Here is a 16,674-nt window from a genome sequence, read left to right as displayed (position 1 = left end):
CATAACTGATTTCAGACTTACGATCTCCAGAACTCTGGAAAAATAAACGTGTACTGCTTTGGGCCACTACAACGATGGTAATGGTTAAAATGAACAGAAATTTCATATAAGCAGTGAAATTCTATTTTTTATTTATTTACTTTTTCCATTCTGCATTCTGACTTACACGTATCTCTTTCGCCCCTGCCAAGTTAGAAGCACCATACCAGGTGCTGGGGACAGAGCAGTAAACAGAACAACCCCACGCCTTCTTTCATGCAGCATGTAGCCCAGTGGAAGAGAAAGACTATAAATAGTGAGTGAGCCCCCAAATGGATTGAGTGTGAGGGTCAGCAAGAACGGAAACTCAAAACTCGTGCTTAGATTATAGTACAGTGCACATGGAGTGTAAATGACGGGTTTCAGCAAAGGTTTAAAGAAGGCAGCAGGGAGGCAGAGCTGAGGGAGTGGTGGTGGCCGCCTCCTACAGGCAAGTGTTTGGGCAGCAGGAATGGTCAGCCTCTTGGGGAGGAGGGATTCTGTTAGTACCCCTAAAATTTCACTATTGTTACCTTATATGGTCACCCATATTGTTGCAAAAACAGCTTTCCACTAGCCACATAACAGATCTACCACACTGGGTTCCACACACACCGTCTTGTTCCTTCCCCGGCGCCATCTGGCTTCACTGGCCATAAGTTATACCGTATAGATCATATTTGAGAAGTCATACAGCACTTCTATAATAATGACAGGTCTGTGCGCATGCATTCTCCTTTATTTCCCACAGTCCAAGTAGGCTTAGCCAGCCCAACAGATGTCAGATAAAGAGCTACGATTGTGCTAAGTGACAGAGAAAAAGTAAGGCAACCTCCGCCAGCCCAGGGGATGGGTTGCCGCCTTCCCTGAGGATCTGACATTTTGGCTGGAGTATGAAGGAAGCCAAGGAGGTCCGACAAGCAGAGACTTGGAGAATGGGTGAGCCTCCTGGCCGGGACGACACGTGTGGGAGCCTAGGGCCTTCTCTATCTGTTCAGTAATAACACCAGGCTTTTGTGGAGGCACTGGAAAATGTGAATCGGCAAAAAGAGGAAAATACCAATCACCCATAATCACACCCCCCAGATAGAACCTTCTGCTTTTTTTATGCTTATGTGCATCCATGTAACTATGAATCAGAGCATATACATTATTTTAAAATCTTTTTAAAGACCCTCTTCAGTGGCCCTTCCTTGTTGCTTTCCCCACACCCAGCTTCGCTCTCTCTTTCACTGAAGACTTCAGCACCTGGTTCTCCACTCGCTTTATGCCCCAAACCTAGTCATTAGTCTGTGCAACGCTGGCATCCGTGTGGAAACCCGCCCACTTCAGGCCCCGGCCATGCCAGATGGTGTGCGTAAAGCCACCAGACAAGACCACGAGGGCCGCGCAGGCGACAAAAAGGCAGGGACCTCTGCCGACTCGGCTGACCCTCTCCAGGCCACCTCTGCAAGCTCTGCTCCCGGTCATTTCCCTCACAATGTGGGCAGCTTCTCTCTAGTTCTTATCAGAAATTTAAGAGCTGAGAATTAGATTCAAGTTCTGTATTACTAAGCCTTGTTATTTTCGCAAAGTACACATTGTACATTCAGTAGCACACTGCAAAGCAGTGTCATGAATTATTTAAATGAAGCTATCCTTGTCACAATAAAGGAGCAAAGCACATTTTGTTCATTGTCTCCTTACATGTTTTTATTTCTCTTCACGGATTTCTTACTTTGTAACATTAACTAAAATGCAGTGAGCCACAATGTCGTTACTGCAAACTAGCCTAGTTCTGTTGCTTGGGGACTGATTTTTTTTTTTTTTTTAAATGTGACTGAAGCATTTTCCTTCTTTCTTGCTTAAGAGTCATTATACTTGCATGTGTCCTTGCAGCAGTGCAGGCTGGTAACAAATATAAAACATGCATAATTGAAGTCCACTTTAAAAAGTATTCTTGGAGGGGCTGGCTGGCTCAGTTGGTAGAGTCTGCTACTCTTGATCTTAAGGTTGTTGAGTTCAAGCCCCATGCCGGGTGTACAGATTGCTTAAAAATAGAATCTTTTAAAAATTAAATAAATAAAAAGTAATTCAGTTTTAGTTCTTCTCCTTTGCTTGGCTGGGAGGGAACAGTAGATGCTGTGGGCTGGGAATGGAAAACCAAGGTACTGAGACCCACCTTTGAAAAAGAGGCAGAAAACATTTTTGTTTTGCACCTTATTTGATGGATCTGTTTTATAATTCTAAATGAGAGCATATTGTCCTCCAAGGGCCAGTGAAAGGATTGTGAAGCCTGTCTGGGACACTGGGGAGTTAGGTCAGGGACCCACTGGGATTCACTGTTCTTGGTGTTGTCAATGCCTCATTCAGTTTGATTGTTAATCTATTAACAATGAGAGGATCCCCTTGTGATACTTTTGTCTGTGGCTACTATATGCTGCCAGTACAAACCCAACTCCGTAACTCCATTCTTTGCCCTCCTGCTAATACACACACACACACACACACTTTCCCCCTGACTGCATGCCAACAGGTTAATTTCATTTTTTAATTTTTTTCCAATAGATTCATTTTATTTTTTTATTTTTATTTAAATGTTATTAACATACAGTGCAATATTGGTTCCTAGAGTAGAAGTCAGTGATTCATCTCTTATATACAACACCCAGTGCTCATCACAAGTGCCCTCTTCAATACCCGTCTCCCATCTAGCCCATTCCCCAAACCTCCTTCCATCAATCCTCAGTTTGCTCTCTATCCTTAGGAGTCACTTATGGCTTGTTTCCCTCTCTTCTTTCTTTCCTTCTCCCCTTCCTGTTTTTCTTTCTTTCTTTTTAAAATTTTTTTAAATTTTTTATTTTAGAGAGTGGAAGTGGGGGAAGGACAGAGGAAAAGGGAAGGGGAGAGAGAAACTCAAGCAGACTCCATGCTGAGTGTGGAGCCCAATGTAGGGCTCGACCCCACTACCATGAGACCACGACCCAAGCGGAAACCAAGAGTCAGACACTTAAACAACTGTGCCACCAGGTATCCCTGTTTTCTTTCTTTAATGACACATGTGAGTGAGGTCAAACAAGTTCATTTTAAACCACTCTATTCTATCTCAGGTTGTGATAAAGGTGCATGGAGAGGGATCAAGAAAGAGAAGTGACCTAAAATAAAGTCAGGGAGTAGAAAAACACAAAATAATAGGCAATCATTAAGCCTTGCAAAGGAAGCAGGTAGCCTTTTCTTTAAAAACAAAAAACAAAGCCAAAAAAGAAGAAAAGTTTATTTTGCAATAAATTTTAACTTGTAGAAAAATTGCAAAAATAGTACAATAATTCCTTATACTTTTCACTTGGATTCCTCAACTGTTCACACTTTACCATTTTGCCTTGTTATTCTGAGTCACATGAGAATATGCTGCAAACATGATGCCCCATTAATCTTAAGCATGTCAGTATGCATTTCCAGGAAAAATGAAGACATTCTGCTGAAAAATCAAAGTATATCCTCCAATATCAATAAATCAGCATTGATATAATACTAGGGTCCAATCCACAGACTTCACCCGAGTATTCCTGACTAGTCCAACCATGTCCTTTATAATCATCCTTCCCTTTTCATTCCAGAATCCAATCCAGGGTCATCTATTGTATTTACTTTTCATGTCTCTATATCCACCTCAGTGTGGAGCAGTTCCTTAGTTTTTCCTTGTCTTTTATTACTTAACACTTTTGAAGAGTACAGACCTACTTGGTTGAATGAACTTCATTCAACTTCATTCTGGCTGATACTTCCTTAAGATTACATTCAGGTTTTGCCTTCTTGGCAGGAATTACACAGAAGGGACACTCAGCAGATCACACCAGGGGCATATGATGTCGATTTGTCCCATGGCTTGTGATGTTGACTTATCACTTGGTTAAGATGATTCACTATTAAGTACTGTGTTAATAATTAATAAGTAACTAAAAAGTCCTTGAGTGATTAATTTTAAATTAATTTAAAAGTATTAGAATCTATGCAAATACCCTGTTCCTCATCGTATTTTCACCCACCAATTTTAGTCTCCATTGATGATTCTCTTCTGACATAATTATTTACTGTGATAGCTGCCAAGTGCTCATTTTCTAACTTCTTAATTGCTTCTACATGTATTATTAATTGGTGTTCTGTTGCAAGCTCGAATTTTTCCTTCTCCCAAGATTTATGGATGAGGCCCCAGTTAGGCCAGCGGTTTGGGTAAATTAATGGTGAGGACTGTCTCTGGGTCTCCTGGGTGTTCAGCAGCTTGTTTATGAAGGTAACTAAGCTCATTTTTGTTCCTAATTGGAGGTATCATTTTCACTTCACTTTGGAACTTTCTGGGCTTGACCCACCCTGTGGGAATTTAGTTTATGCATTTAGAGGTCAGAGAAAGTCAGAGAAGACACACTGCAGAATGAGAGCTATTCAGAGATAGGACTTTTCTTTCAATGAGTTTATCTGTGTCCATTACAACCTGGTTACCAGGGCAGCAGTGGCCAATGAGCCATGAGAAATAATTTTGGAGTACCAATGGCTTGAGATAAAGGAGTTCTGCTAAACTCTTATTGCCAATGTTTCCAATCAGCTGTGAGATTGACCACAATCATCTACAATGTTACTGAGTTTGGAGGAGATTAGTAGTTCCAGGGAAGAGTCTGATTTACCAACACGGGATTACTTCCAAACTTTTTGTTCCAGTGATTCTTATTCAAATATGATGACTTATTTGGTGGTTTGGGACTATAACCAATGTTTATTGCCAGTATCTAAAGAGGGCAATCAGGTATTATCTCTTTTTTTGTAGTTGGTGACTACAGGGTCAGCAGTGCCTCCTTTGTGGGCCATAAAATGTCTCTTTGGTCTAAGGCCTATATAGCCTTGAATATGATCATTTTGCTAGAGCCTTGGATTTTCTGTGCATTCAAGATCCATTTGTGGTTAGGTGGCATGCGTGGAGGAATGTAAGAAGTTTTCTTAATGTGGGTGCCTTGGTGGTTCAGTCAGTTAAGTGTCTGTCTTCGGCTCAGGTCGTGATCCCAAGGTGCTGGGATCGAGTCTTGCCTCAGGCTCCTCGCTTAGTGTGGAACCTGCTTCTCCCGCAACCCTTCCTCCCAGCTCATGCTCTCTCTCAAATAAATAAATAAAATCTTTAAAATTAAATTAAATAAAATAATAAAATATTAATATTATATAGTAATATATGATAGTATATAGTAATATTAATAATAATAAAATAGATTTAACTTAAATAAAATAAAATCTTTTTAAAAAAGAAGCCTTCTCGGGGCACCTGAGTGGGTGGGTTAAAGCCTCTGTCTTAAGCTCAGGTCCTCCTGGGCTGGAGCCCTGCATTGGGCTCTGTGCTCGGCGGGAAGCCTGCTTCTCTCTCTCTCTGCCTGCCTCTCTGCTTACTTGTGATCTCTGTCTGTCAAATAAATAAATAAAATCTTTAAAAAAAAAAAAAGACGTTTTCTCAATGGATGCCATATTTTTAAGAAGTTTTTAAAATAGATATCATAGCAAGGCTGCAGTGGCTCAGTCAGTTGAGCAGCTGAGCAACCAACCCGTGGTATCAGCTCAGGTCATGATCTTAGGTAGGTGAGATGGGGCTCCAGGTCAGGCTCTGTGCTCAGCAGGAAGTATGCTTCCGCTCTCCCTCTTCCCCTCTCCCCATGTGAACATGCTCTCTCCCTCCCTCTCTTGAAATCAATCAATCAATCAATCCTTAAAAAAAGTTAAAGTAGTATCACATTAGGACATTATTGTTGAATTTGTTTAAGCATGTTGATGATTATAGCATATGTTTTTTTTAAAAAACGCTCTTGCTGTTTACTGAGGCACACTGAAATATCAAAGAAGAAATCACAAGGGAAATTAGAATACTTCACATTGAATGATAATGAAAATACACCCCATCTAAGTGGGTGGAATGAATACAGTGATACCATGTCTTAGATTTGCTTTAAAATAAAATGGGAGTGAAGGAGGAGGAGGGAGAAGAAGAGGAGAAGATGATACAGCAGAAACCAGACTGGCTGCAAGATGACAGTTATTAAAATTGATTAATGCATCTCATAATTGTACTACAAATATTAAAGTGAAATAAAGATATTTTCAGATAAAAGCAAACTGATAAAATTTGTTGCCTGAAGATGTGCGTTGAAGAAATGCCAAAAGAAATTCTTCAGGCTAAGGAAATTGATACCAGATGGAAACTTGATTTCTAAGGAAATGGTAATGTGTGGAAAAACATAAAATTTTCAAGTTATTTTAAAGATATATGACTGTGTAAAGCAAAACCAGTGTATTATAGGGCTTATAACATAAGTAGGTACAGTATTCTGACAAAAGCATAAGGGATAGCAAGAACTATACCATTGCACTGTTCTTTAAGTTTATCTGACTATTCATTTGAAAGAGACTATGAAATGCTAAGGATGCATACTGCACTTCCTAGCAACAACTTACTTGCATAATACAAGATGAATGCTTAAAAGCCAACAAACGAATTGAAATGGAGTACAAAAATTCATTATCTCAAACCAAGGCAGGAAAGGAGGAATAAATTTTCATAAAACAAATGGGAAAACAAAAACAAAGAACAAAATCAAGACCTGGACTTAACCGTATCAATAATTATATTCAATATAAGTGGACTAAACCCTCAAACAAAAGACAGTGGTGGCCAAATGAGCTTTAAAAAAATAAATAAATAAAACAAAAAAACAAAAAGCAAGATCCAACTGTATACTTACCACAAAGGATACACTTTAAATACAGAGACGTCCACTGGTTGAAAGTAAAAGGATAGGAGAAGATATACTAACAAATACTGAGCATATAAAAGTAGGATGGCGATATTAATATCAGACAAAATGGATTTCAAGACAAGGAATATTCACAGAAAGATAGAGAAGGACATTTTATAAAAAGAAAAGGATCAATTCACCAAGAAGTCATAACAATTATAAATATGTATGGACCAAATAATAGAGTTTCAAATTACATGAAACAAAACTGACTGAATTATAATAGAACAATTAAACAAAAAATAATCTGGGAGAATATAGAACTGAGCAATCTTTCAACCACCTTGACCTAATATTCATAGAAAACTAAACCCAACAACTTCCAAACATGTTTTTTTTTTTTTTAAAGATTTATTTATTTATTTATTTGACAGAGAGAAATCACAAGTAGGCAGAGAGGCAGGCAGAGAGAGAGAGAAGAGAAAGCGGGCTCTCTGCTCAGCAAGAGATGTGGGACTCTATCCCAGGACCCTGAGATCATGACCTGAGCCGAAGGCAGCGGCTTAACCACTGAGCCACCCAGGCGCCCCAAACATGTTTTTTATGATCAAAATAACTTTCACTAAGATACAGAATTTCCTAGTTCAAAAAATAAGACTCAGTACATTTCAAAACTATTAAAATCTAATTAAGTATATTTTTAAACAATAATTCGATAAAATTTGAGGTTAAAAAATATAAAAATATCAAGAAAATCCCAAATATTTGGAAATTAACTCATTTATAAGTAACCTGTGGCTGAAGAAGAAATCATGAGGGAAATTTGAATATTTCAAATTGATTGAAAATGAAAATACAACACATCTAAATGGGTAAGATGTAGCTAAAGCACAGCTTAGAGGAAAATATATTATTTAATTTCTTATATTAGAAAAGGAAAAAGGGGCTTTCTAAATTTCCACCTTAAATAACTAGATTAAAAAAAAAACTAGAAAAAATAGCAAATCACATACAAACTAAGTAGAAGGAAAAAAATAATGAAGAATAGAATCCAATAAAATAGAAAATGAATAGAGAACATCTATGAAAACAAAAGCTGGGTTTTAAATAGTAGTAGAATTGATAAACTCTTAGCAAGAATAACCAAGCTAAAAGAGAAAACACAAATTGCCAATATCAGGAATGAAAAAGAAAATATTGCTCTAGATATCATAAAGATGATAAAGATAACGGAAAACTTTCACAAGTTTATACTAATAAGTTCAACAATTTAAATGGTTGTTTTGTAGATTCCGGAGTTGTTCTTAATCCTTGTTTTGTAGATTCCACATACATGAATTGAGCTAGTTTTACTGCTTCCTTTCCAATATGTATATTTTTTACTTTTTTTCCTGCTTTGTTGAAATGGCTAAGACCTCCTGTACCTGTTAATTGAGTGGTGAGAATGAACATTCTTGCTTTGTTCCTGATGTTAGGGGGAAGGAATTAATATTTCACCACTAAGTGTGATGTGGTCACTATATAGATTTTATTCTAATTGCACCAGGAATTCACAGGGTTTAACTTGCATAAGTGATGCTATCTAATTTACATTTTTTAAAATACCACTTGGGCTACTGTGTAGAGAATGGACCCTGGGAAGAAGAGAAGCAGGGAGCCAGGAGGGACTGTTACAGTTGTGCAGAATGGAGGGGGATGTGTTTTGAACTAGACTGACAGCAATGGGTGTGGAGAGAGGTGGCTGGGTTTGGGTATAGGTATTTGTAGAGCTGACAGGACTTGCTGATTTATTGAATTTGGAGTTAAAAGAAAAAAAGAAAATCCACATTTACAGCTTAAATGTACTTCAGATTTTTTCTCTGGATTTTAGATATTTTTATTATTCATTTCCTCTTTAGAATGGATCAGTGAAAGTAGATATAGTGTTTTAAAAAATCTAGCCCTATGTTATTTAGGATTTCATATATATATATATATATATATATATATATAGTTAGAGGTTTCTAGAAAGAACAAGGACCAATACTTATACTGGAATTTTGATCGGTTTTAGACACTAGTGTTCTGAACTACATTTCTGTATCTTTCTTTTTAGGTTTGTCCAAGACTGGTTTTCAGAAAGGACGCAAGTGGCCAAAGTGGATTTCTCTACAGTGTTACCGCGCTTCATTTCTCTCTATATCTTTTCCTTTCTGAATCCGAAAGAGCTGTGTGTAGCTGCGCAAGTCAGCTGGCCCTGGAAGTTTTTAACTGAACAGGTTTACTACTTGTCAATTCTCTGTAATAGGGCCCAAATACCACTATATTCTGTCATTTGGCAGTTGAGGTACCTTCCTTCCCTGAAGATAGTAACAGAGGGTATTTGAAACGTAATTAACTTACCCTTCAGAGAAAAAAATGGGGATAAGTTAAATAAAAGAATTTATTTTGTAAGTAAGGGGATATACACTATTCTAATAATTCTGTGTAATTTTAATAATCTCATAGTACTCAATGTAGTTATCTAGAAAATGTTTTATCTTGACTAAAGATGTCCACTTTTTTCATGAGATATTAGGTAAGCTATGGTTATTATATTATTTTGCCTGTGATAACTCACCCTGAAAATTGTTATTGCACCACAGTGTTCTTTGATCGCTCTTTGGCTAACATCTGTTGAAGAGATTTTCAACATCCTTTGCCATTAATTCTGCCTCTGCTCTATGTGTCTCATTTCTTTTTAAAGATTTAATAAAATGTCATGGCAGACATACTTTGAGGACACGTCAATAATTTACCTCTTTAACGTGAGCAGACTTCCCAGAGTGGGCTTGCGTTGAGCTACTGAGCTCAGACAATACTTAGCTCTCTATGGAGAGGCCACGCGCAAACCGTGAGCCCTAGATTTACAGCATTTAAGAACCTGGGCGAGGTGTTTGCACTGATTTTTCCTTTCAACCTATGTACTTATCTTTAAGGAATAGGTCTTGTAAACAGAATATAGTTGTTGGTGCTTGTTATCTAACATTTGGCAATCTTTGGCTTTTAGCTAGGGTAATTTCTTATTTACATGTGTGTACATACGGATCTATTTAAGCTTCAGTCTGCCATTTTACTATGTTATTTTTGTTTGTTCCAGTTATTTTATTGGCTTTTTAAAAAATTGTCTTTTAGAGTACATAAATGTTTTTTAAGTTGTTAATTATAAATTATCTAGCAGTTCTCTCATGGCTATATTAGGATTACGGCACTCATCCTGGGGCCTTTTTTTTAACTGCTTCTGAGATAATGCAAAGAGCTTAGGACCCTTTAACTCTCTCTATTCCCCTTCAGTCCCCTCCCCACCCAGTTTCAATACTGTTGTCAAATATTTTAATTTTATATACACATAGAATACATTTAAATTTATATATGTATATTTATTTACACACACATCACGACTATTACTTGATATAGTCGATATTTACTTATAAGTAGCCACATATTTACTTCTTCTGTTGTCACACATATCTTCCTGCATCTCTGAGTTTCCATCTGGGATCATTTTCCGTTTGAATTTTCTTCAATATTCCTTGTAGTGCAACTTGCTGCTGACAAATTCTCTTATTTTTGTCTGAAAATATCTTGTTTTACTTTCGTATTTGAAGAATATTTTCACAGGGAATTTCAATGCTAGGTTGGCAGTTAATTTTGTAGAACTTTGAAATTTTTCTATTGTTTTCTGTCTTCCATAAACCTTTTTTTTTTTTTTTTTTGAGAAGTGGGGAGTCTTATTGTTGTTCCTTTAATGGCAATATTTTTATTTTCTCTAGCTGCTTTTAGGGTTTGGTTTTTTTTCTCTGTCTTGTCTTTTGTTTTCCACAATTTTATTATGATGTACCCAGAAGTGTGTGTGTGTGTGTGTGTGTGTGTGTGTGTGTGCCTTCCACTTTATGTTTTTTGGTGATTTTTGAATCTGAGATTTAATGCCCATCAGTTTTGATAAATTCTCACACAGCATCTCCATATATATATATTCTTTCTGCCCTATTTTTGCTCTTTTTCTTGTGGGATTCCAATACTTACATGGTAGACTGATTTACCATCTCCCACAAGTTTCATGTTGTTTTTTGTGTCTTTTCCATCTTTTTGGCCTTCAGTGTTTCTACCTGGGTTTTACTTCTAGCTTTTTGTTTACTAATTATCTCTTTAGCTGGATTCTAATTTGCTTTTAAACTGGTCCATTGAGTTTTAAATTTCAGTTATTATATTTTTCAGTTCTACAATGTTGATTTGATTATTTTTGCCACAATTCTCACCTAGCCATTTAACTTCTTAGACGTATTAATTATAGAACTGTTTATTTTTTAAGTTCCTGCCTAACAATTACAACGTATAGTTCTCTTAAGGGTCTCTCTCTACTTAATAAAAGATAATAAATGACAAAAGGAGAAATAAACAACTGTTATCCTTTTGTGTGGCTGGTATTGGATACTAGATATTAGATATAAAATATCGATACAATAATTTGAGCCTCGGCTTGATGTTCTCTTCCTCCTGAGAGAATTTGGTTTTTGCTCCTGGCATTTGGTTAGGGCTAGGAATAGATCACTTAAATCCAGTCAGAAAAAGAGATATTTTAAAACTAGTTTCAGTCTTTGTGAGAGGTGGTGTAATTCCTTATCCTTGCTGATAACCATCTCAACTGAAAGCCTGGTGGCTTTTCCCCTTAGTGGGTCCTGAATTTAAATTTGTTTCCTTTCTTCTTTGTGAGAATGCCAAAAATACTTTTTAGGTTCCATGTCATTCAGCCATAATTTTCTACTCTTCTTCTCAGCCTGAGCTTTACTTTGGAACTGTCAAATGCCTTGAAATGTCAAATGCCAGGGATCAGGCTTACCTCTTTAGTTTCCCTTCTCTCTGGGGTCATGTTCACAGGAGCCCTTATTGCACTGGTAGCTCTACAGGCCTAAGTAATTGTTTTATGGTATTTTGTCTAGATGCTTAATTCAATTAAACCACATGAAATTTGCTGTTTCCACTTATCAAAGCTGGTTGTGTATTGGCAATATCATATGGTCCAACCGAAGGTGTTTCCAGGGGGAGGTCTGGTCTGAAACAAACTGATTTTTTACTACTATTTTCTACTACTAGGGTTAACCAAATGCTGTGGGACCAGGTGCAAAAGATGACTAATACGTTTATTCATATATAACATATATTGTGATCAAAGACTATTCTTGTATGGAGAAAGGTATGCTTCTTTTTTGTTTGTGTCCAATTTAGATGACAAGTCAGCCACACGAGAAATCCCAATGTAAAGAAAAATTATCTGCATAGCTGGAAACATTATTACGAGGAAACGGTCCTTAAAAATTTCTTGCAATTTATATTTCTCCTTTTTTTATTTTTTTGTAGGACTGCTTATGGATGCCCAAATGCATTAGGTTTGGGTGGTTTCTGCCCTATACGCCAACGGATAATGAGTATGGTGCTTGGAAGCGTCATTACATTGCGTGTGTGTCGAGCTTAGATTGGCTAATACCTAGGGAAGCCTCTGCTGTCTATGGGACCCTGAATGAGCCCAAAACAGAAGATGAGGAGCTGCTGGAGAGACAAAGAGAAAAGTGCTTAAGAAAAATAATCTGGGAGAAAATTGCACTACGTAAGAGTAAGTAGCATTTTAAAATGATATCTTATCCAACTATTGTAGAAACAAATGGATTTACGTACAGATTCCCAACTGGAGGATAGCTAAGTCTTCCTGGAAGAGCATGTAGGTGGCGTTCTCTAAAGCAAGCTCTTCCCCTCCCCACCCCCTCCCCGTATATTTCAAGTTCATGAGTAAGAAAAAGATTTCAGATGAGATACAGAAAGTCCAATATCGGTGCCTCCATATTCCTCTGGTTACAATCAGGTTTATGAGATGAAAACAACAGCAACAAGGAGAGGGAACAAGGAACGTAGGCAAAAACAAGGAAATAGGTGCAGGAGAGAAGAATTGAGATTAGCAACAGAGGGGAGAAGTGAAAGTGGGATTGGAAGCAGGAAGAACAGCATTAAAAGAAGAAAAGTAGGAAGGCAAGAAGAGTAGGAGCCTCTCTCAGTGAAGCCTTCTGATTTGCACAGTGCACAACAGAAAAACAAAAGTGACTGGAGTCCTGCCATCTTTTTTTCACTGACTCACCCTCTGTGAGATCATAACAAACGGGAGATTACTTGAAGCCAAGAAGAAGGGCAGAAATGGATGTGAAACCTGTAAATCTATTAACTGCTTTCCACAAGAAAAGAGGTGTTCATTCTCTGAGCTTTGTTTCTTGACCTGACAGGACTAGTAACTTGGAGCCACAACTTGGAGCCGAGAGGATAAGAAATCCAAATAGAGTCTGTAAAAAGGGCTATAATTATTGCCATTTGGAATAGTGCCCTGGTACAGCTTTATTTTTGATGCCTTTATCTATGTAAACTTGGCGGAGAGAAGCATGAAGTAAACTACAGAGGCCGCTGCTGTTTGTTTTTCAGAGGAGTTATTCAAAGTTCGACCCCCTTGGGTGAGCGGAACATGCTGCTCTAGATTGTTAAAATCCAAATGCCAGCCACGACTCTCCCAGGCTCTGAGGGATCGAGTGGGATTACATGAAGCTTTGGAGAAACAGCTAATTTTGGCATCCTTACAAGCTTTGCCCAAGCGGTAAGCAAACCTCCATCTCCTGAAGGCTCAAGACCATCCCATGATACCAAGAATTCATTCTAGGATAATTTAGCTAACTCGCAGGGAGCTTGTATAATCATCTGGCTCCTATCCTATGAGATAGCAAAAGAAATAACTCTTTAATCTTCAAAAGCAGTGGTCTTTGACATGTTTTTCGAGGGAAATCTGTAACATTCAAATTTTATATTTCAAATATTCTTGGCCCTGCAAAAAGGCAGTGATGTAGTACATTTTCTGTGCAATTTATTGAGCAAAAGTAATATTTTTGTTTTCAGAATTGATTTTCCTGGAGTAAGTGTATCCAAATGGGAATCTGGGACTAAGGGTAAGAGAATGGAGACATTATTTAGAAAGCTGGGAGAACCAGATGATCTAGGAAATTTTTAAATCTCTCAGCTGTTCTTTTAAAATGTCATTTTGAACCCCTCAGTATGTCAGTACATTCATTTTAAGTGCCCAACAAAGCTAAATAAGTTCCAGGAGACCTTTCCAGTATCCCATGAATGGAGGAAGAGAGGCCCAGAAGCCAGCTCTGGCCCCACCCCACCCAGGAGCCCCATTTGCTGTTGTTCCCCAAAACTGCAGGGAGCAACTGAGTTCTGAAAGGCCATGTGCCTTGTTCAGTATAACTGATGCCCAGACAACACTTTGGTGCTCAGTTATCAAAATCCAGTTGATAGGAAATTTACATTTCACTTATTCCCTTCTTTTCCCTACAGAAGCAATGTTTCTGGAAGCCATTCCTACCCTTCATTATTGAAGAAGACTTGGCGTGGAGTTCAGAAAAATGATGACAGCTCTTCATATGCTTCCCAGCCCCACTTCTTACTAATATCATCTCGAATTCCTGCATTTGAGGTAAGAGTGTGTTAGGAGGCCTGCCCTCTTCTGAATCAGGTGTTTTGTTTTGTTTTGTTTTTCATTTAGATGAGAGGATGTGTAACAATCTTTTGGCCTCCATATGTATGAAAATGATTCCTCTTCTAAAAGGAAAATGGTGTAAGTGGAAATTTACAGACCCAGAGCACTTTTAAAAATCAGAAGCAATAAAGATAATCATAAATCAAAATTACTTTAAAAAAAAGCATTAAAGGGGCGCCTGGGTGGCTCAGTGGGTTAAAGCCTCTGCCTTCGGCTCAGGTCATGATCCTGGGATCCTGGGATCAAGCCCCACATTGGGTTCTCTGCTCAGCAGGGAGCCTGCTTCCTCCTCTCTCTCTGCCTGCCTCTCTGCCTACTTGTGATCTCTGTCTGTCAAATAAATAAATAAAATCTTTTTAATAGATAGATAAATAAATAAATAAATAAAGCATTAAAGGCCAAAACTACCTTGCATTTAGTTAAGTATCTGGTGAATTCTTATTGAACTGAATTTGTTGCACTTATCCCAAAAAAGAGCAAGGTGATTAAGGATTATTTTAAAACCTCTTTGCAATGCCCAAGGAACGAAATACTATCATATAACCATGATTTCTCACAAGAAAAAGTCAGAAATCCTATTTTGTGGTCTATTCAGGGAGGTGCCATTAAATTATGTTCTTTTTATAATGAAGTTATATATTTTAATTTGAATATAAGTAATAAAAATAAAGGAAGCACAATGAAGACATAGAAGCATGTATTTTTATAGATACGTGAGTATGTGTATATGCATATATGACACCATGGATATACCACACACATGTGTGTCTATGACATGCACATATATGTGTGTATATATGACACACAAAAAGGGACATTGTAAGGGATGACATTCCTTAGGTTCCATTCATTGGCCTACTTAGGAAGTTTTTAAAAAATTCCTCCTTGTAACAAAATGGTTGCTTTCAATATACAAAATCAGTCTTCTTTCTGGGCATCTAGAAATTGACTCAGATCATTTATAACTAGCCAGCTCCGTGGATCCATATGAAAGCAAGATCAGACTTTTGATCTCCGTGTGGGCCCCAAATAGTTTCCTAATGTTTAATAATGGGCATCAGGCTGGGCACAAAGGATAACTAGTGACAGAGCATTGGTGAAAAATCTAGTTCAAAGTAAGTTCATTCTTCTATTTGTCTTCTTTACGTAAGTCTATGCCATGATTACTTTTTTTTATTATGAATGTGTTGGGTGCTTAGGCAAAAATCAGGACATAACCAGGTGGTAGTCCTCTGCTCAATTTGACCTTCAGGAAGTTACATGAGGTTTGGGAGAAAAAAAATAAAAGACAATTGACTTTAATGACTTTCCAAACTATCTCCTGCTAATGAATTAACATTACCATAATGAAAAGTTTATTTGGTTGCTGAGTTCAAAGCATAGTGGTTTTCGTATTTATTTAAATGGAAAATATTTAATCAATATTGATAATTCAGAAATTCATGATTAAGAGGAAAACTTTAAATCTATTTTAAACATCCATTGCAAAATCATATTATCTCAATTTGATTATTTTTTAAAGAGCTGCTTCAATGTCTCTTCATGAGTATGTACAATAAAAAGGCTGGAAGAAAATAATTTAACTTGTTATAATATTTATCTCTGAGGTCTGGAGTTACAAGTTTACTTAATTTTCTTCTCATAATTAAAAAAGAAATAAAATCATTGAAAAAGAAACCAAGAAATGATAAAGCTTATCTTCCTCTTTCTATAATTTCTGGGAAAAAAGGTGTTTAAAAATCACAACAGATTACATACCCATTGTATTTATTTTATGAATAAATATTCTAAAATAATGGGCTTTGGTTTCATTTTCTAGATGGTGGTGGACAGCATTAAGGCAGGTATCATTTTTGTGGTGTACGAACATAGTGGCTTAACCTTGGAGAGCCTGCTTTATCTCATAGAAAAAGCTTTGGACGGGCAGAAGGTACAGAGTATGGGGATATTTAGTGATGGAGACAGCAGAGAAATCAATTTACTCCAAGGTAAGCCTGGAGATTGAAAGCAACAACCAACTTTGCACGAATATGGTGTTTGTCTACATGTATGACCTTCAGAACACTATTTATCTTTCAATTTGCTAACAGAGTTGATATCCCAGCTCAGAGCAGTCATACAGGAGTTCCCTCTTATTCAAGGGAGGGTCAGCCCTTTTGTTCTATTCAGGCCTCCAATGGATTGGGTGAGACCCACCCATACTGGGAAGAGTAATCTGCTTTACTTACTGTCTAGTCAAACATTAACCTTATTCCCAAACACTCTCACAGACACATCCAAAATTCTGTTTGTCCAAATATCTGAGCACCCCCATGGCCCAGT

General features: G+C 37.4%; 1 protein-coding gene across 13 annotated transcripts in view; it reads left to right on the top strand.

Annotated features, from left to right (window-relative positions):
• ECT2L (epithelial cell transforming 2 like) overlaps positions 1-16,674 on the top strand; it is a 74,455-nt gene that overhangs the window by 20,432 nt on the left and 37,349 nt on the right. For all 13 annotated transcript variants that reach the window (XR_006602328.1, XR_006602327.1, XR_006602331.1 and 10 more), the window contains exons 4-8: positions 8,857-9,019; positions 12,138-12,390; positions 13,242-13,410; positions 14,151-14,289; positions 16,172-16,340. Coding sequence is in view for 6 of the 13 variants with exons in the window: in XM_013064206.2 (XP_012919660.1) it covers positions 8,857-9,019; positions 12,138-12,390; positions 13,242-13,410; positions 14,151-14,289; positions 16,172-16,340 (893 nt within the window). In the remaining 7 variants the exon portion in view is untranslated. The remainder of the gene's footprint in view (positions 1-8,856; positions 9,020-12,137; positions 12,391-13,241; positions 13,411-14,150; positions 14,290-16,171; positions 16,341-16,674) is intronic.

This window comes from Mustela putorius, unplaced genomic scaffold (genome assembly GCF_011764305.1).
Source record: "Mustela putorius furo isolate JIRA1106 unplaced genomic scaffold, ASM1176430v1.1 tig00003863_pilon_pilon_pilon, whole genome shotgun sequence".
Classification (NCBI taxonomy): domain Eukaryota; kingdom Metazoa; phylum Chordata; class Mammalia; order Carnivora; family Mustelidae; genus Mustela; species Mustela putorius.
This window is presented reverse-complemented; position numbering and strand designations above follow the sequence as displayed.